The sequence below is a fragment of the Hyperoodon ampullatus genome, assembly GCF_949752795.1.
Source record: "Hyperoodon ampullatus genome assembly, chromosome: 9".
Classification (NCBI taxonomy): Eukaryota; Metazoa; Chordata; class Mammalia; order Artiodactyla; family Ziphiidae; genus Hyperoodon; species Hyperoodon ampullatus.
This window is the reverse complement of record NC_136922.1, coordinates 2,158,179-2,178,489: the sequence shown is the minus strand read 5'-3', so window position 1 is coordinate 2,178,489 and position 20,311 is coordinate 2,158,179. Positions and strand designations below refer to the sequence as shown.

The window sequence follows — 20,311 nt, the reverse complement described above, 5'->3', positions numbered from 1 at the left end:
CTCAGGGACTCTCTCTCACAGCCCCCCTTCTTGCTTCATTTCTTCCCATTGTGTTTCAGAGTTTCTTGTCCTCTCTGGTGGATGTTATTCTTGTTTTCATCTCCAGGGCATTACAAAGACACTTATCTGCACGTGTAAAGTGGCAATCTCTCGATCCCGGGAGTGGCGCTGCCTAGTAGCAGACTGCTTCCCGTGCTGGGAACACCAGCGTGCAGTGGTACCTGGGTTGGGCTGTGCTTGTGCGCCCCCAGCCCACCCTCCCGTGTGCTGGGTGGGGTACTGGGATGCTCAGGGACCTCCTCAGGGAAGGCTGCAGTGCTGCGGGGCCATGCCAGCTGCCTGGCCGTAGGTCCACATGCACTGTTTTCCAAGGTCTTTCAGGAGGGGGCGTGCCCCACTCCAGCTCCCAGCGAGCTGCAGGAGCTCGGCCCCTACTATTCCCTGGGACCTGAACCGCTGCCGTCGGTGGTGGCTTTGGGGCCTGCAGCCTGGTGGGCACAGGTGTCAGCATTGCTCACTGCTCTGGGGGCATCTCCGTCCTGGGTCTGAGCCAGGCTGAGTCCTTCTTTTTTTTTTTTTTTTTTTTTGCAGTACGCGGGCCTCTCACTGTTGTGGCCTCTCCCGTTGAGGAGCACAGGCTCCGGACGCGCAGGCTCAGCAGCCATGGCTCACGGGCCCAGCCGCTCCGCGGCATGTGGGATCTTCCCGGATCGGGGCACGAACCCGTGTCCCCTGCATCGGCAGGCGGACTCTCAACCACTGCGCCACCAGGGAAGCCCATGGGCTGAGTCCTTTTGATTTTCCTGTTCTATGTGCCGTGTGTGAAGAATTACTGAAGACTGGAGGGAAAGGTGGTCAATGTCATGATGGCTTAAAAGCCTGACTGTCTGGGGAGCCGAGTTCAGCCTGGAGTCATGTCCGCTCACTCCCCCGGGCCCAGCCGCAGCTGCTGAGACACGCAGACCCCAGGTCCCTCACTGTAAGCAGTGAGATGTAATAAGTTAAGATTTCCCTGAGTTTCTAAGCCGATGTAATCAAACTGGCCCTCCCCTCACGTCCCTTTGTGTGAGAGCTTTCTAAAAGGGCACCTAAAATTACGCTTGACACAGGAAATCCCGACAGCTTTTATAAATCTTCTAATGCTCGAGAAAACATCCTTCTGACTTCACGGCCAGCTCCCAGGCTTTATTTTTGCTAAATGTCATCCTCTTTCTCCTTAGGCAGTTAAGAAAATCTGATTATTCGAATTCCTACCAGCTCGAAACCCTACAATTTCTGGTACTTAAACTCTCCACCACCAGCCATGTGTGCTTTTCCTGTCCCATCTGATGATCAGACCAATTCTCTTCCTAAGTCCTGTCCTACATGAAAGCTTGGCTTTATTAGACCTAAGTTACCAGACCTTGTAACCATTTAAGACATTCCCTTCTTCCCCACGGTGATCCCGGCAGAAATTAACCAGAAGAAACAGAAGGAATCCTAGGAAAGTAGAGAACTGCCAAGGGTACGTACACGCAAAACTAGCTTAAGTGCAAATAAAAACGCCAAAATCAAGAGGGTCCCACCATGGAGGGGCCTCTAAAGTTGCCTTGAAGTTGAATCCTGGGAAAATTCACATGAAATCTATTTGGAGGTTTTGCTCACTGAAGTTGGTTCATTGAAAGAAACTATAGGAAGATGTCATAACCGAGTATTTCTCTCTTTTATAGAATTTATTTTCCTTAAAGGGGAAAAGAAGAGCTAAGGTCAGCATCTTCTTATATCAGAGCCAGGAACAGTTTCTTAGAATACAAAGCCTAGCATCGCTGCAAAGCTGTAGTGAGAGAGTCAGGGCATCTGTGTCAGGGCGCTTTTGTGACTCCGTCCTTACCTTGGTGATTCGCCAGCCGGTCAGGCGGCGCTGGGAAGCCGGGTCCTGCCAGATTTCCAGGACGGCGAGGAGATGTCTGTTCCACCTGGTCCTGGAAAGACAGGTGCGGAAAGGCTCTGGTCAAAAGAAGCACTTCACAGGGGTCACATCCACCCGCCCCCAGCATTTCTTTTCTTTCTTCCCCTATTTCTTACTTTCTCAATTTATTTACTTTTTTAGTTTTGAATGACAGTTGTTTAAAATACGCAGTAAAAGGAAAGTTCATCATAAAAAGGGACAGCCTGCTGGCTAGGGAGCTGGAAGAAAAAGTGACTTCTTGTTTTTGGCTTAAATTGCTTTCCCTGAATAGCAATTCAAAAAGAATTACTGTCAACTGCAGGGTTTAAGCCATGAATGTAAAGAATTAGCATTCCATGGAGCACAGGCATCTTCTGTAACAATTACTGGTGATCAAGCCCTAGGTGGTCTGTTACCTGGGAAGGAAATGCCCAGCGACCCTCCACAGAGCGTCCAGAGAGCTAAGTGGCACTGCAAAAAGAAATTTTCCTAATAGTATAGATTTATTCAGATTAAAATTTTCCTATGTCAGTTTTAATAAGTTATATTTTTATAGGCGCTTGTCTAATCTAAAATTCCAAATTTATTGGCATATTATTCATAACATCCTCTGATTTTATTTTACTATCTGAAGAGATGTCACTATAATTTTCCTGTTACTGGTTGCTGGTGGGATGTTTCTTGATTTGTTTCACTGATTGATGGGAAATACATTTTATTGATATTTTCAAAGAATAATCTTTTAGCTTCTTTGACCCTCTCTATTGTATTTTGTTTCTATTTCAGTATTTTTTCTCTTTCTTTTTTTTTCTAATTTTATTGGAGTCTAGTTGATTTACAATATTGTGTTAGTTTCAGGTTACAGCACAGTGATTCAGTATATACATATACATACATTCATTATTTTTCAGATTCTTTCCCCTTGTAGGTTATTACAGAACACTGAGTAGAGTTCCCTGTGCTATACAGCAGGTCTTTGCTGGTTACCTGTTTTATACATAGTAGTGTGTATATTCAGTGGCATTTTTTAGACCTCAGGTGAGAAAAATTTTTGGCACAAGTTAAAACAGCAACATTAAAACCAAGCCCACAACTCCAGGGCTTCCCTGGTGGCGCATTGGTTGAGAGTCTGCCTGCCAATGCAGGGGACACGGGTTCGAGCCCCGGTCCGGGAGGATCCCATATGCCGCAGAGCTGCTGGGCCCATGAGCCATGGCTGCTGAGCCTGCGCGTCCGGAGCCTGTGCTCCACAACGGGAGAGGCCACAACAGTGAGAGGCCCGCGTACCACACACACACACACACAAAAAACCAAGCCCACAACTCGAGAAAAACATCTTCATGGGATTATAATCAAGCCAATGAAAGAGACATTAAAACATGGACAAGGAAAATGGGCCTGTAAAATGTTTATATGCTTAAAATAAAGTATTAGCAGTGATTAACTTGGGGTGGAGAGATGACAGACTTCTCTGGTAGATTTAAGAAGCTTTTGTAATTTTTATAAATGCATATATATTGACTCTGTAATTGGAAAGGTTTTAGAACTGTGTCAGAAAGTATAAGATCTGCATGGAAAATCTATTAATATTAATAAAAATTGACACAAGTACAAGTAGCTACCTTCAGCATCCTTGTACCACAAAGCTCTGCACATGCAAAGTCTCCCCCACCACACCCTGGGTGCCGGCATGGCGTGGAGCTTATGCTGCCAACCGAACTCCCATTTCATAGATGAGGAAGCTGAGGCAGGGAAGGAGCATCCACCCACTATCACCCCGTGGTCAGGGGCAGCCCTGGGACTGGACCCCAGACAGCTGGGCTCCAGAACCCAAGTGCCTTCCAGCCCAAGCTGCTCACACAAGAAACTCCAAAACAGCACATGATTCTGACAAGACACTTCACGGCCTGAGTGGATCCCCCACGCCCTGGCCAGTGGCTTCTGCATCCAGAGTCTTGGCCTGCCCGGGTGTAGGAGAGGATGGGCGATAACCCCACTGTGTGCCCACAGGGGTGGGCCTGGTCCACACTCCGCTGGGGCCACTCCCAAGAGAGGGAGGGCAGAGTGGGGAGCTGCACGGAGAGAGTCCAGAAGGGAGAGAAGATGCTTGCTCCCCGGGGAGCACAGCCGCCTTCACACCTGCCTCCAGAAAACCCGGGAACACTGAACGAAGACCTCTGGTAAGGGAGAGATTTTCACGTGCTTCTCTCTCTCTGCGCTCCCCCTTCAAAAGGAATAGCTCTCTTTTGGCTTATTTATGTATTTATTTATTTATTTATTTTTTTTGCGGTACGCGGGCCTCTCACTGTTGTGGCCTCTCCCGTTGCGGAGCACAGGCTCCGGACGTGCAGGCTCAGCGGCCATGGCTCACGGGCCCAGCCGCTCCGCGGCATGTGGGATCCTCCCGGACCGGGGCACGAACCCGTGTCCCCTGCATCGGCAGGCGGACTCTCACCCACTGTGCCACCAGGGAAGCCCTCTTTTGGCTTTTTTAATCAAAGACATAATACTTGCTAGTTAGGAAATTCTAGACGCTAAAGAAAAGTATAAAGACAAAAGTGAAAATGAACCTCTCTTCTCTCACCCAAGGATGTTATCCTATCAGCAGTTTCTGGGCTGTTCTTTCCGAGAAAAAAAAAAAAAAAAAAAAAAGCACACACTGAGAGTGTGTACAGATGCAATGTTTGAATTATTTATGGATAGCGTATATGTTTTATTTGAATCACATGACGGTTACAAATGATTCTGATAAAAAAACGGAATCACAATCATGACACCTACTGTTATATTTAACGTAGCTTTCTGAAATTTTCCATGGCAACAAACGTTCCCCATCAGCCCTTTCATCATTCTAGCGTACCCCATTAAGTAGCTGTGTAACACGATTTCTTTCATTAATACCCAACTGGCGAACGTAGAGTTTGTTAAGAAAGTAAGGTTTAGGGCTTCCCTGGTGGTGCAGTGGTTGAGAGTCCGCCTGCCGATGCAGGGGACGCGGGTTCGTGCCCCGGTCCGGGAGGATCCCGCATGCCGCGGAGCGACTGGGCCCGTGAGCCATGGCCGCTGAGCCTGCGCGTCCGGAGCCTGTGCTCCGCAACGGGAGAGGCCACGGCAGTGAGAGGCCCGCGTACCGCAAAAAAAAAAAAAAAAAAGAAAGTAAGATTGGGAGAGAGGAGAGGGATTAGTTTGGAGAACATGGCGTCTGGGAGGCAAGAGTGGTGCCACTAAGACTGCCCCCTCCCCGGCCCGCAAGGTGCTGAGGCGGAGCTGGGCGGTCAAGGTTAGAGTACAGGGTGGTCCCCCAGCCTCAGAGATTCAGCAGTCTCCCCGTCCGGGGTCACCCCACCTATTTTCAGCACCTCCACAGCCCAGTGTTTCTCCATCCAATCGGCTCTTTACCATCTGAGAGAAATATTTTTTCCTTCTTTTCTAAATCTTAAAACCACCCATATAAATCTTTAGAACTACAAAGCAGACACAAAAATTAGCCTAAATCCCATGACAGCGGGGTAAGGTAGCATTCTCCTGGACTTTGCAGCTTTACTATGCGTAGCTGGACACCGCGGAAATCACATGGCATAAACAATTTTGTGGTTTTTCCCCAATTTACATCACAAGAGGTTATTTTAAAACCTTGGTAAATATCACTTTTCCAGATTCTAAACTACTCTCGGAAACACTTTCAGCCATTTGCCAATTTCAGATAACTTAAATACAATCAAACAAATACCTGTGTGCATAAAACCTTGTCCACATTTCTGATTATTCGCTTAGGATCCCCAGAGGCAGACGGTCTAGGTCAAGAGTTAGGTGCTTTGTTTTGAGTCCAGACTCACCTCGCTCACCCAGCTTCCACCTGAAACAGAGGCCTGCCCTCTCCCCAGCACCCCAGGCAGCTAACACTGTGCTGGTGACTGTTTCTCGGAATTTTCATCTTGCCAGTCAGGCCCAGAGGCAGGCAGTGGCCTAATCCTGCGGTTTTCACAAGCAGGTCTTGAATCCTGAAGTCGGACATTTTTTTCACATGCTTCTCAGGCCTTTGTGTGTCTCCTTTTGGACTACCCTTTTTTTGACAGGCCAGCTGGACCAGAGCAAGGGCTCCCGATCGAGCCTCTGTGAAGGAACCTCAACCGCAATCACCCAGCTGAGGGTTTGGGACCAGCATCTGGACTCGCTGAGTCAGCTGGCAAAATCTGTCAAATGGGCTGCACACGGCCTGCGGGACAGCTGGGAGGGCGCCAGCCCTGAGGCCCTGGACTCCCCAGAAATGTCGGTCTGTTTCTTAATCTCCCAGGATGAGCTCTTTATGTGCTAAGAAACAAAGGTTGGTCCTCTTTGTAGCAAATACTTTTCCCACCTTGTCTGAGATTTAACTCTATGTTTTGATTCTCAGAGTTTAAGTCAATGCAGTCAAGTTTATTGAACTTTCCTTTGGGGCTCATCATCTTATACTGAAGCATCCATTTACGTGTTGTCCTGGTTTCTTCCCCGACTGGGTGCATCCTCTTCCATCCCTCTGCCATCTATTTTGGAGGGCAGGAAGAGGTGAGGCCAAAAACTGGCCAGTCCACGCAGGCCCACTTATCACCCTCGTGCCTGGTCTGGAAGGTCACTTTCACATCACACGTTACAATCCACGCACACAGGGGTCTGCGTTCCTCATTGGTGCCACAGACCTGCTCCTTGCTGGGCTAGCTCCCAGGTTCCCATGCTCCCTGCTGCTGGGCGCCTTTATCATCAGCATACGTTTCCCCCTTTGCTGCTTTTACATGAGTTCCTCAGCCACTTTCTTCTAAACAAGTAGCGTCGAAGTGTCATAGGGAAGAACAAATCTGACTCGATATTGGATCTGTTTCTTTGACTTTAACCTTTGTCCTCTATTGCTTTTGCTTCCAGTTAAGAATGTTGCCTAGAGCCTGAAATATACAGGACAGCCCATTCTCAAGGCTCTGACCCCTTAAGGATGTAACACTTTTCCATTCACATAGAAATAAAAAGTTGCAGAACAGAGAGTAACATTCGTCTTGCTGAAGGTTTACAGGAACGTTGTGAACTGACATACGTGGACAGCTGCAAGATCAAAGGATCCTGACACCAAGAAGCCTGCCAGATAAACTAACCCTGATAAACTATCTAACCCCAGATAAACTAAACCAACCATGCCCCTCCCTCACCTGGCCTTTACAAATGCTTTGCTGAAACCCTTCGGGGTAGTTCGGGGTTTTGGGGGGCATAAGCCACCCACCTCCTTGCGTGGCCCTGCAATAAACCTCTCTCTGCTCCAAACTCCAATATTTCAGTATAGTTTGGCCTCACTGTGCGTCGGGCACATGGACCTGCGTTTGGTAACAAAAGTCTGCTTAGATTATTTAAACTTCTCATCTGGAATATTTCCTTATATTTAAGTAATTACTACCCATTACTAACACGAATGTTGGGAGTGGACCATCTGACTGAAATCAGACCACACAAGCATCGAAAGTATAAACCAAGAAGCTGTGATACCCCACATATTTCAAAGGGTCTGGGGGTCCAGCTGACCCGAGGCCCTGCTCAAGGCGTTTCTGGGGCTGGGCGTGGCCTGACAGGCAAACAAACACCTCGGTGTTTCCCGTGCGCATGCCATCCTGAGAGCCAGTCACCCCGCCAACATGCTGCCCTCCTGAGAACACCTCTTTTCAGTGATGTGCACAGCAGACCCCACCGAGACCTCTGTTCAGAAGACAAGTAACCTTCTAACCTAATTTAAGGCAACCTTGTCTAAATAGTGTGACCAGATTTAGCAACTAAAAATACAGAACGTTCAGTGAAACTTGAATTTCAGACAAACAACTCATAGTTTTTCTGGTGTATGTCCCAAATATTGCATGGGGCTCATCCTAAAAAAATGTTGTGGTTTATCTGAATTTGACTTGGCACGTTCTAGTTTATCCGGCAAACTCTACACCCAAAGTACCGTTCGAAATCGGACGGGCTTGCCTGACAAATTACAGCGGTAAGAACACAATCTCGACAATTGCCTCATTTGTTCACATACAAAACTCCCAGGTCGAAGGAGCACAAGTCAGCATATAGAAGCTTCAGACGAGAATTCTATTATCTTGCAAAGCCAAGAGAAATGAAATAGTGTGGGAAATGATGGTGTCTGTAAACTAAAGCCAGAGCATGAAGGCAGCTGGGCGGGAGAAGTTAACCACCGTGGCGTAGAACAGAAACTCCCACAGTGCTGGAAGGTCAAGTGCAGAGGAAGTGCACAATAATACAAACTGGAACGAGGGTAACGTCTTCTCGCTGGGCTGGCCTGGTCTCCTCCAGGGCTAGTTTGGTCTGCCTGGGGGGGGTTCTCCCGTCCCAGGTTGGTGGGCCTCCCTCTTGGGTGAGGAGGTCAGAGTGGCCAGGCCGGGGCCCAGGGCCAGCACTACACAGCCTCCTTGTCTGCAGGAGGCCCAGGGCCTGCAGAGGAAGGCGAGGGTTCTTCTCTGAAGGTGGCCACTAGCCGACGATGCTTCTCTAAAGCACAGTCCTTGGTCATAGTGCTGTTTACCCCTCGGACAGGTGGGAGGCTGGGAGTCCCTTCATTAAAGCTGCACGGGTCACTTCACCATTTAGTGCTGGATCCCCAAACCCACGTGCTTTAGAAACATTTTCCAAAGTCGGAAGCGAGCAAGGCCTAGACACCTTCCTCCTGCAGGGTGACCTCGTGCTAAGTGATCTCGTTCAAGCCTCGCTGAGCCCTGGGAGCTGGTGGGGGGTGAGCCACAGGGCACGGAGGGGCAGGCAGGAGGGGCCAGACATGGACTGATTCTCCCGCACGGCCGTGCGATTCCTCTAGAAAGTTCCTTAGTGAGCCCCGCTTCTGGGGTCACATGAATGCCCCCAGGCTTGCTCCTTCGGGCCTCTTGCTGGCTCCAGGCTGGGGCACCAACCTGGCCAGCTCCTCTGGACCCTGCAGTCCCACCCTGGACCTGTCCTCCTCGCCCCCCAGGAGCGCCCACTGCCCACTGCTGAGGCCTCTGCCCATGGAGGGGCTGCAGGGGGGAACCTGCAGGTTTAAAGGTTACACCTAAAAAGTGCCTCAAGCTGGGGTCAGGACCCCACGGGGCCCGGCGACAGGGCTTGGGCCCCTCCCTGTCATTCCCGGAGCATCATGTGAGCCCCACCTGGAAAAACAAGTGAGAAATGCAGACTCCAGGGCCCTGCTCAGTCCTGAGTCTGAGCTGGAGTCTGAGCTCCTTACCTTAGTTGATTCACTCACTGGAACGTTCCAGGGGCCCAGTCGTGTGCCTCCCCCTCCCGCTCTCTGTGGAGTCCTCACTGTCTGGAATATCCTCTGCCCTCCATACACACCGTCTGCTCATCCTCCAGGTCCAGCCCACAAGGCACCCCCTTCTGGAGCTTTCTGTGACAGCCCAGAGGACCGAGGTCACTCACCCCTCACCCCGCTGCCCGGCTTCAGTTAAAGTGAGAAGCAAGGAGGGTGCACCGCTCCTCCCCTAGAGCACCGTCCACACTGTCCCCTCCTCCCACCCCCAGCCCGACCCCAGCCTCACCGCCGACAGCTTCTCGGGGAGGCGGTGAAGGTGGAGGCCCCAGGATAGAAGCAAGGCCTCGGAACACTGTCCTGGGACACACCACCCCCTGCTGGAGGCCAGGAGAACGACCTGTGTTTCAGCAAAAACCTTGACAGTGCAGCCTGGGCGCAGAAAAGGCAAGAGGCCAACTGTCAGCTGGCACTCACGTCTAATAAACCCTGGCCTAAGGTGCTGTGGAACAACAGTACAAGATGCTCAAAAAGAACACTGTTCCAGGGACCAGAAAACATTCACTGGGCAGGTGAGTGGTTCTGGGGTCACATATGCCTCAGAGAGCAGCTAGGAGAATTTGATGAGACCGGAGTGTAACAGTCAGCACAGCATCTGCCGGGTAACATATGGGAATGAACAGGTGAGGCCAGACTCTGGGATCAAATCCCAGTTTCCCACCTGCTGGTTAGTCCTGTAACATTGGGCAACTTCCTGCATCTCTGTGCTTCCTTGGGGCAGAATGGGGACCTCACAGGTCGGTTGGGATGATTAAATTAAAAAGATGTAAACAAAGGGTCTGTCGAGTGACTAACGCTACCAGGTGTTCAGTGATGGTCAGTAAGCAACAGGGACAAGAAGTCCGTAAACAAGATCTCTCTCTAGTGGGCGTCCCAGGGATTTGTCCTCACACCTGCCTGTATACAATCTCTCAGGGACCTGAATAAAGACACAGTAGGTGCCCTTAGTTACCCTAAGTTGAGCAAAGATCGACACCACAGAAAACAGAACAAGAGGAACTGAAATGTCCTCGACAAGCGAGAATGCTCAATCAGAATCTACAAGCAGAAATCTAACGTGAATAAACTTAAACACTACAGGACCCAAAACCAACCCGCCAACCAGCCAACAGTGCACGAGAATGGTGTAGGGGAACGGGCAGTCCCAGGACGGCAGCAGCCCCAGGCGGCGGCTAAGACAAAGCCAGAGTGGCTCCCAGCCACCCACAGCCCTACCGACAGCTGCGCCTGTGCTGAGCAGGGAAAAGACATACTGACAAGGGATCCCCGCTCCAGCCCCCGGCAGCTCTTGGGCCTCCCCCAGGCCTTTCCCACCAGGTAGCCCTCCTGCCCCCTGACCGTGCTGCCTGGAGAAACTGCTGACCCCCAGCTAAGGCACAACAAGCCAACGCTTCTGAAAATCAACATGGGAAATACAAGTGCCATGGCTTCTATCATTTCACACAAGGTGCAGTTAAAGCTGTAAAACAAATCAAAATGGAAATCCACTAAGCTATGAGACTGCTGTCCTAGTGAAGAACAGGCAACTAAATGGCCCAAAGCCCGCTTCTGTCAACGGCATGTATGTCTCACTGTAGAACTTTCAAACCTATACAGGTGGGGAGGTGTGGTCCAGATTCCATATGTACCCTCCCCTGAGCCACAGACAATTACTAATTTTTATTAAAAATGGATGTGAAGATTCCAGTTCAAGATGGTGACATAGGAAGATCCTGAACTCACCTGTTCCTACGGACACACTGACCCTACAGCTACACAGGGAACAGTCTGCTCCTAAAAAGCCTACGGCTGGCTGAGTGATGCCCGCACATCAGGCAAACAAGAAGGAAACCATATCAAGGCAGGAGGGAGGGGCTGGGACACGACCTGGCCATAAACCCCACCTCTGGCTCAGTGACCCACAAATGGGAGAAAACTCGAAATCTGGAGCTTCTCCCGAGGCGCGAAGGTTCAAACTCCACATCAGTACCTCAATGTTTAGGGGGTCTGCACCTGAGAGGCAAGCCTGAAAAAACATCTAATTTTGAAAACCAAAGGGGCTCATGTCCCAAGATGCACAGGACTGCAGTGATCTGGAAGGGCCCACGTGCTTGGACCCATCTGCCCAAGAGCCCAGCTCAGAGGTCGGTGCCATCTTCACAACCTCTCTCTGCTGCACTCCAGAGCACCAGCATTCCTGGAGGGGAGCTTTACATACTACAGGTACCCTGTTTCCAGGTCTGGTGCTCTGGTTTCAGCACTTGCTGCCCAGGGGATGCCATCTGATCACCTGGCTCTGGCGGCCAGAGGGTCTGCATTCCTGGGATTCACAGGACTCTGGCAATCAGAGAGATGGTTCGTGCAAAGATGCACCCTAGGGCACTACACAGAGAGCAGATGGAGCCCCAATATTTATGACGGCCACCCAGGGGACACCATCAGATACTCTGTCCAACGGGGCTTACTTTTGGGGCCCCACACGACTGTATATATTTATACACTTTTAAAAGCTAATGCCTGAGGGTCTGGCTTCCAAGCAGCCTGTACTGAGGTGCTGAGATCCTCCCCTTAAACACACTGACAGGTTGTGGTACATCATCAATGACTGGGAGACATCAAAAATACAACGGGCTCCAGAGAGAAGCACAAAGGTTTGAGTGATGACCAAGAGCTGGGGTAGGGTTGACAAGAAAATGTATGAAATAATAATAAATCTCACTGAAAGGTAATTATATAGTATAGATATAAATTAGGCACTTATAAATAATTAGTTAAGGGATAACAAGATCAAAAGATGTAAAATATGACATCAAAAACATAAAACGTGGTGGAGGGGGAGAGTAAAAATGCTGAGCTTTATTTAGAATGGGATCAAACTTAAGTTCTTATCAACTTAAAATGGACTGTTATAGATGCAACTTATTAAGCCTCACAGTAACCACAAAGCAAAAACCTATATAGAAAATATACAAAAGAAAAAGAGAAAGGAATATAAGCATTATATAAGCACTAAAGGAAGTCATAAATCATAAAGGAAGAGAAGAAAAGAACAGAGAGGAACTACAGAAACAGCCCGGAAAAAAAAAAATGGTGGTAAATTCATACCTATCAATAATTAATTTAAATATAAATGGACTAAACCCTCCTATCAGAAGACATGGGGTGGCTGAATGGATAAAAATATAAGACCAATCTATAGGCTGCCTACAAGAGACTTAATTCACATATAAGACCACACACTGACTGAAAGTGAAGGGATGGAAAAAGACATTTCATACAAATGGAAACCAAAAGAAAGCTGGAGTAACTATACTTATATCAGACCTGGAAACAAAGACTTCAATAAGAGACAAAGAAAGGCATCACATAATGATAAAGAGGTCAACCCAACAAGAGGATATAACATTTGTAAATATCTATGCACTCAACACAGGAGTGCCTAACTATATAAAGCAAATATTACCAGACCTAAAAGGAGAAATAGACGGCAATACAGTAATAGTAGGGACTTTAATACCCCACTTACATCAATGACTAGATCATCCAGACAGAAAATCATAAGGAAACATCAGCCTTAAAAGATACATTAGAATACATGGCTTGTACAGATATGTACAGAATATTCCACCTGAAGGCAGCAGAATACACAATCTTCTCAAGTACCCATGGAACATTTCCCAAGCTAGATCTTATGTTAGTCCATAACACAAGTCTTAATAAATTTACAACAGAAATCAGATCAAGCGCTATTTTCTGATCACGATAATATGAAACTAGAAATTAATTACATGAAGAAAACTGTAAAACTGGTAAATAAGTGGAGATTAAACAATATGCTACTGAACAGCCAATGGTTCAAAGAAGAAATAAAAAAATAATAAATACCTTGAGACAAATGAAAATGGATATAGCAAACCAAAATTTGTGCGATACAGCAAAAGCAGTTCTAAGAGGAAAGCTCACAGTGACACAGGCCTACTTCAAGAAACAAGAAAAGTCTCAAATAAACAACCTAACTTTACACCTCAAGGAACTAGATGAAGAAGAACAAACAAAGCCCAAAGATAGTAGAGGGGAGGACATAAAATTTAGGACAGAAACAAATGAAATGGAGACTAAAAAGGCGATAGAGAAGATCAATGAAACTAAGATCCCGTTCTTTGAAAAAAAATAAACAACACTGACAAACCATTAGCTAGACTCAGCAGGACAAAAAGAGGACATAAATAAATAAAATCAGAAATGAAAAAGGAGACTTTATAACTGATATCACAGAAATACAAAGAAACATAAGAATCTACCATGAACAATTACACACCAACAAACTGGACAACCTAGAAGAAATGGATGAATATCTAGAAACATACAACCTACTAAGACTGAATCATGATGAAACAGAAAACCTGACCAAACTTATTACTAGTAAGGAGATTTAATCAGTAACAAAAATCCTCCCAACAAATCAAAGTCCAGGACCAGATGGCTTCACTGGTGGATGCTACCAAACTTTCCAAGAAGAATCAATACCAATCCTTCTCAAATTCTTCCAAAAAACAGAAGAGGAGGGAACGCTTCCAAACTCATTTTATAAGGACAGCATTACCCTAATAGCAAACAAAGATGCCACAAGAAAAGAAAATTATAAGCTAATATCCCTAATGAACATAGATGTAAAAATCCTCAACAAAATATTAGCAAACCAAATTCAACAATACATTAAAATGATCATATACCATGATCAAGTGGGATTTATTCCAGGGATGCAAGGATGATTGAACATATGCAGATCAGTCAATATGACACACCAAATTAACAAAATGAAGGCTAAAAAAATCATGATCTCAACAGATGCAGAAAAAGCATTTGACAAAATTCAGTATCATTTTTGATAAAAACTTTCAACAAAGTGGGTATAGAGGGAATATACCTCAACATAATAAAGGTCATATATGATATGCCCACAGCTAACATCATACTCAGTGGTGAAAAGCTGAAAGCATTTCCTCTAAGATCAGGAACAAGACAAGGATGCCTACTCCTGCCACTCTTATTCAACATAGTATTGGAAGCAGTAGCCAGAGCAATTAGGCAAGAAAAAGAAGTAAAAGTTATCCAAATTGGAAAGCAAAAAGTGAAACTCACTGTTTGGAGATGCCATGAAATTGTATATAGAAAACCCTACAGGCTCCATCAAAAAACTGTTAGAGCTAATAAAAAATGAACTCAGTAAAGTTGCAGGATACAAAATCAAGTGCATTTATATATACTAACAATGAGAAATAAAATAATCTCATTTACAATTACATCAAAAAGAATAAAGTACCTAAGAATAAATCTAACCAAGGAGATGAAAGGCCTGTACACTGAAAACAATAAGACATTAATGGAAGAAACTGAAGATGCACATAAATGGAAGATATTCCATGCTCATGGATTAGAGGAACCAATATTGTTAAACTGTCCATATTATCCAAAGCAATCTACAGATTCAATGCAATCCCTATCAAAATTCCAATGTCATTTTTCAAAGAAATAGTACAAACAGTCTTAAAATTTGTATGGAACCACAAAAACCCCGAATAGCCAAAGCCGTCTTGAGAAAGAACAGCAAAGCTGGAGGCATCATGTTCCCTGATTTCAAACCACAGTTGGCTCTCCATATCCGTGGGTCCTACACGTGAGAATTCAACCAACTGCGGATTGAAAATATTTGAAAAAAAAATTCCAGGAAATTCCAAACAGCAAACTTGAATTGCTGCACATCAGCAATGCAATACATTTATGTTGTATTTCCAATGGTTTAGATAATGTTTACATTGTACTGGGTATTATAAGTGATTTAGAGATCATTTAAAGTATATGGAAGGATGTGCACAGGTTATACACAAATACTACACCATTTTATACAAGGCACTTAAGCATCTGCAGATTTTGGTATCTGAGAGGGGTCCTGGAACCAATTGTCCGTGGACACCAAGGGACAACTGCATGTTACAAAGCTATAGTAATTAAAACAATATGATAATGGCACAAAAACAGACACACAGATCAAAAGAACAGAAGAGAGAGCCCAGAAATAAACCCATACATATATGGTCAATTATTTATGACAAAGAAGCCAAGCATATACAATGGGGAAAGAATAGTCTCTTCAATAAATGATGTTGGGAAAGCTGGACCGCTACATGCAGAAGAATGAAACTCAACTACTATCTTATACCATACCAAAAAATTAACTCAAAATGGATTAAAGAGTTGAACGTAAGACTTGAAATCATAAAACTCCTAGAAGAAAACATAGGCGGTAAGCCCCTTGACTTATGTTAAGGATGTCTTGGTGATGATTTTTTCAATCTGACACCAAAGCAAAAGAAACAAAAGCAAAAGTAAAAAGTAGGACTATATCGTATTAAAAAGCTTTTGTACAGCAAAGGAAACCATCAACAAAATAAGAAGGCACCCTAGTAAATGGGAGAAAATATTTGCAAATTGTATATTTGATAAGGGGCTAACACCCAAAATGTATAAAGAACTTACGTAACTCAACACCAAAAACCCTATTAAAAAAATGGGCAGAAAACCTGAATAGACATTTTCCAAAAGAAGATACACAGATGGCCAACAGGCACATGAAAAGATGCTCAACATCACTAATCATCAGGGAAATGCAAATCAAAGCAATGAGATATCACTGTACACCTGTCAGGATGTAGTATCAAAAAGACAAGAAATGAGAAGGGTTGGAGAGGACGTGGTGAAAGGAAACTATGCATTGACAGCAATGTAAAATGGCATAGCTACTATGGAAAACAGGATGGAGGCTCCTCAGAATATGAAAAGCAGAGCCACCATATGATCCAGCAATTCTATTTCTGGGTATCTAAAGAAAACGAAAACACTAATTCGAAATGATACATGCGCCCCCATGTTCACTGCAGCATTCTTTACAATAACCAAGATACGGAAGCAACCTACGTGTCCACTGACGGATGAATGCATAAAGAAGATATGGCATATAAACAGAATATTATCCAGACATAAAAAGGAATAAAATCTTGCCATTTGTGACAACAAGGGTAGACCTTGAGGGCATTATGCTAAGTGAAATAGGTCAGACAGAGAAAGATAAATACTCTATGATCTCTTGGTCTCTCGTCTAAGTGGAATCTAAAAAATTAAAAAAAAGAAAGACTGGGAGTTTGAGATCAGCAGATGTAAACTATTATATATAGGATGGATAAACATACTATAGCACAGGGAACTACGTTCAACATCCTGTGATAAACCCTAATGGAAAAGAATATAAAAAAAGAGTACGCATATGTGTAACTGAATCACTTTGCTGTACAGCAGAAATTAACACAACACTGTAAATCAACTATACTTCAATACAATAAAAAGAATTTAAAAATAAAGCTCATAGATACAAAGAACAGACTGCTGGTTGCCAGAGACGGGGGTGAGGGCTGGGAGAAATGGGTGAAGGGAGTCAAGAAAAGGTTAAAAAAATGCAGAAACAGAAGGTTTCTATTACAATCCTGGAGACCAGGCGTGGTGCTACACAATTACATGCATTCTCACTTCCAGCCTTTCTTTCACAGGGTACTGTTTTACCCCCATTCTTACAGACGAGACGGAAGGGGACTGGCCCCCAGCACCATGGCTAGATACTGTGTGACCCCGTAGGAGAAGGCATTCTCACCAGTACTGAGCTACGGGTGCTACACAAGCTGTTACGCTACTAATCAACCACGCAAAGTCCCGAAGCATCCGAGAACTTGACAAAATCTGCAGTATCAGCACGCCACGTTTTGCCAGGTGCAAGGTCTGCAAAACTAGCCCCTGCCCCCAATGGAAATAACACTCATAATAAATGACCTAGAGCCGTGTTTTGCCCCAGGTGACACTCGGCCTGTTTATTCTATGGAAGAGCACAGACAACAAGAGGTATTCATCCAAGTAACCCTAAAACCAAATCACACACTTGGCTTCACCTGGGTCCAAGAACCTGTGATGAGAGTATCCACCAAAAAAATTAATCAACAGTCGATCTAAGAAAGAAATGGAAACTTTTATTTGAGCCAACCTGAGGATTATAACCCGGGAGACGGTCCTTCAGAAAGCCCTGAGGACTGTGCCGCCTGTCAGAGGTCAAAGCAAGGATACGTACGTTTTTGGACAAAGGGTTACCCGTCAAATGGCGTGTTACCGACAGTGGACACGACCCAGATCTACACGTACGAAGTGAGTAGTGGGTCATGGGTCTTCGTGGCCCCTCACAAGGTGAAGAAAGAAGGTTATCTCCCAAAGAGTAGTGACCCTTGAGGAGGTGAAGGAGTGTCATCTCCTAAGGAGGTCTGGTTACTGCAGATGCACAACCCACACTAAACATGGGGGACGAGGACCGAATGGGCAAAGGAAGCTTTATGTTTAAATTTTTCTTCCCCTGCCATAAGATATGAGTTTTACTTCATCAAGAGAAAGGAAAACTTACCACGCCAGCCCTCCCGGATCAAGGAGTGAGGGTAAGAATACATTCTAGTTATGCTGTATGAATACGGGCTATGGACTCTGACTTGCAAACACATGGACCATCTCTAAGTACAAGAAACTTTTCCCCAAAAGAGGAAGTTGCGCCCCGTGAACCCCTTCCTCACATCAGTCACGGTGGGTCTCTGCCCACCTGACTACACCCTGATCCAGGACCCTGCCCATCTCCTCTCCGGCCCTCAAAGGAAAAAGCAACTCTTACAGTATTTGTGGGCTTCTGACTATACCTTAGTCCTTAAGTATGGATGTAAGTTAACCTGTAAATAACACAAGGGGAGGTAACACAGTGCGTACAACTCAGAACGAGGGCTGGGTGACTAACAGCAAAGGACCAGGCTTCGCTTCACAGACGGGGCAGCTGTCACTCGGAGGTGGGACGGGGAGGTCGGTGGCCGAACACCACCAGTCTCACGACCGTACACTTGTACAAGGGGTCTGTGTCTTAGGAGCTAGGGAAGGGTGGGGAATTCCTGCCAAAACAATTACTGTGGCTCAGAGAAGCAGCCAAACATCTCAAGCCGGTGAAGGAGTAACTACCCAGAAACGTGGCGTCACAAACAGCCCGCTTCGTAATGACAGCACAGGGGTCCCTGTGCCACTCACTCTACTTCCATATTCTTGCTTTCCTGCGAGGTTGAAGGTTTTCCCAAGTTACTAACTTACTGATTTTAAGCAGAGCTGGTGGGTCCTGTCATAAACCCTGCCATGGGTGTCCCGGCTGCCCGCGGGGGCCCACGGAACTCTCTCGATGCAGACTAGAAGCCAGAGGCCATGTGAGATACCCCAGGCTCTCCCGGAAGAAAACCCTCGGCTGGGTCACTGGTTCTCAGCAACACCCGGCCGCCTGCATCCTGGCCTCTTCTCTCCCCACTCGGGAGGGACCAGTGAGTCAGAGCGAGGCAGCACTTTCCCGATGACCTGGTCACTCAGCCCACGTGACAGGACAGCAGGGGTTCAGTCCAGACGAAGCACGGAGCACGGCTGTGGACGTGACCCGGCCCATCAAGTACCGAAGGCCCTGCCCCCCGGCTGGGCACGCACTGCAGCCGATCCCGCCGGGGTAGGCATGACATTGCATCACGGCCCCTCTACGAGACGGCCGGGGGACGGGATGCTGGTAGCGGAACACACGCGTGAGCAGCAGAGGCAGGACAGGCCAGGAGGGCCCGCTCGTCCTACCGGCCGCTCGGGTTGCTCCCTGGGACCCTCCTCCCTCGAGAAGAGGAAGATGAATACGGACCGAACAGCCACTAATACAAGTAACGGACTAACACAACGTCCACTTGTCAGCTGGGCCAGCACACAGCGCCTGGGTCAGCTTCAGGCTCTAGAGGGACTTGTCTGGGAAACGAGAGGACGTCCGCCCTCTAAAGCACCCTGGACAAAATGCAGCACAGGGTGGCACAGCGATCTGAGAAACAAACGGCGCGCTTCCAAACGGCATCAACTGGGTTCCGAGTGTGTCCCCGGGGACTCTGGCCAACCAGGACTCCACCTCCTGGAAGTGAATCTTGGTCCCCCGTCCCTGGACCCTCCCCCATCACAGAAGGGGACGGCCCGCACTGAGTCTCAGGGAGCCTCAAGGACCAGGCCAAACGCCAGCCACGGGCTGAATGCCTCCAGGAGGCGAAGGGAGTCCGGTCACCCAGCTCCACGAGGACCTCAGCTGAAAAGGGCCGAGTACTGAGGCTGGCTGACAAGGCAGAGGCACAAGCTGATGACAGCGCAGCGTGGAAGTCGGGGAGGGGGCTTCAACATCCGGGCGCACTGGCCGGGCGACAACCCCCTACACCCCGAGCCTCAGCTTCCTCGTCTAAAGTGGGGAGCCAGGCCTGAGACACCGCCCCCGGTGGGGCACACAGGGCAGTGCGGTTAGGACAGCCGGGGTCCTTCCGCACAAAGCTCCCCGCTTGATCCCGCGGCACCCCAGCCCTACCCCCGCGTCCACCAGCCCCGCAGGCACGCACCGGGCACCGGGTGCTTCAGGGATCAGCCGCGGCGGGGCCACCCTCCCAGCAGAGCGCCGGCCCCGGACTCCCTGCCCCCAGTCAGCAGGGTGAGGACAGGCGTCGCTTCCCTGAACTTTCTCAACAACCATCTCAGAACTTGGAAAGGGTTCTCACTGCCCTGGTGGACTAGGAAAGGGCCCCAGGGTTTAATATGATGTAACCCCGGGGTGGCTCTTCCTTGTTTCCACGTCCCTCTGGCGAGCAGAGGGCACGAGGCCAGGGGTGACCGGCAGCCCCCGGCCGAGGATCTGGAGTCAGACCGAGGGAAGCTGGGTCCCCAGCACATCCCACCTGGGTCCCCACACAGCACCTGGACCAGGTGTGATAGCTCCTCAGAGGGCAGGTATGAGCTTCCAGAAGCATGGTGAAGGGTCCCCCCATCGCTGACAGGTCAGGTGATGTTCCCTTGAGGCTATGTTCCTTGGAGCTTTGTGCAAAGCAAGTGGCCAAGACAAAGCAACAAGGACCTACTGTATAGCACGGGGAACTATACTCAATATCTTGTAATAATCTATAATGGAAAAG

At 47.5% G+C, this 20,311-nt stretch overlaps 1 protein-coding gene across 1 annotated transcript in view; it reads right to left on the bottom strand.

Moving 5' to 3' along the window:
• The window catches only part of GRB10 (growth factor receptor bound protein 10), a gene marked incomplete at its 5' end in the record, with an annotated part of 169,571 nt that overhangs the window by 92,492 nt on the left and 56,768 nt on the right, over positions 1-20,311 (bottom strand). The window contains one exon of the mRNA XM_079711239.1: positions 1,871-1,961. Coding sequence (XP_079567365.1) covers positions 1,871-1,961 — 91 coding nt within the window. The remainder of the gene's footprint in view (positions 1-1,870; positions 1,962-20,311) is intronic.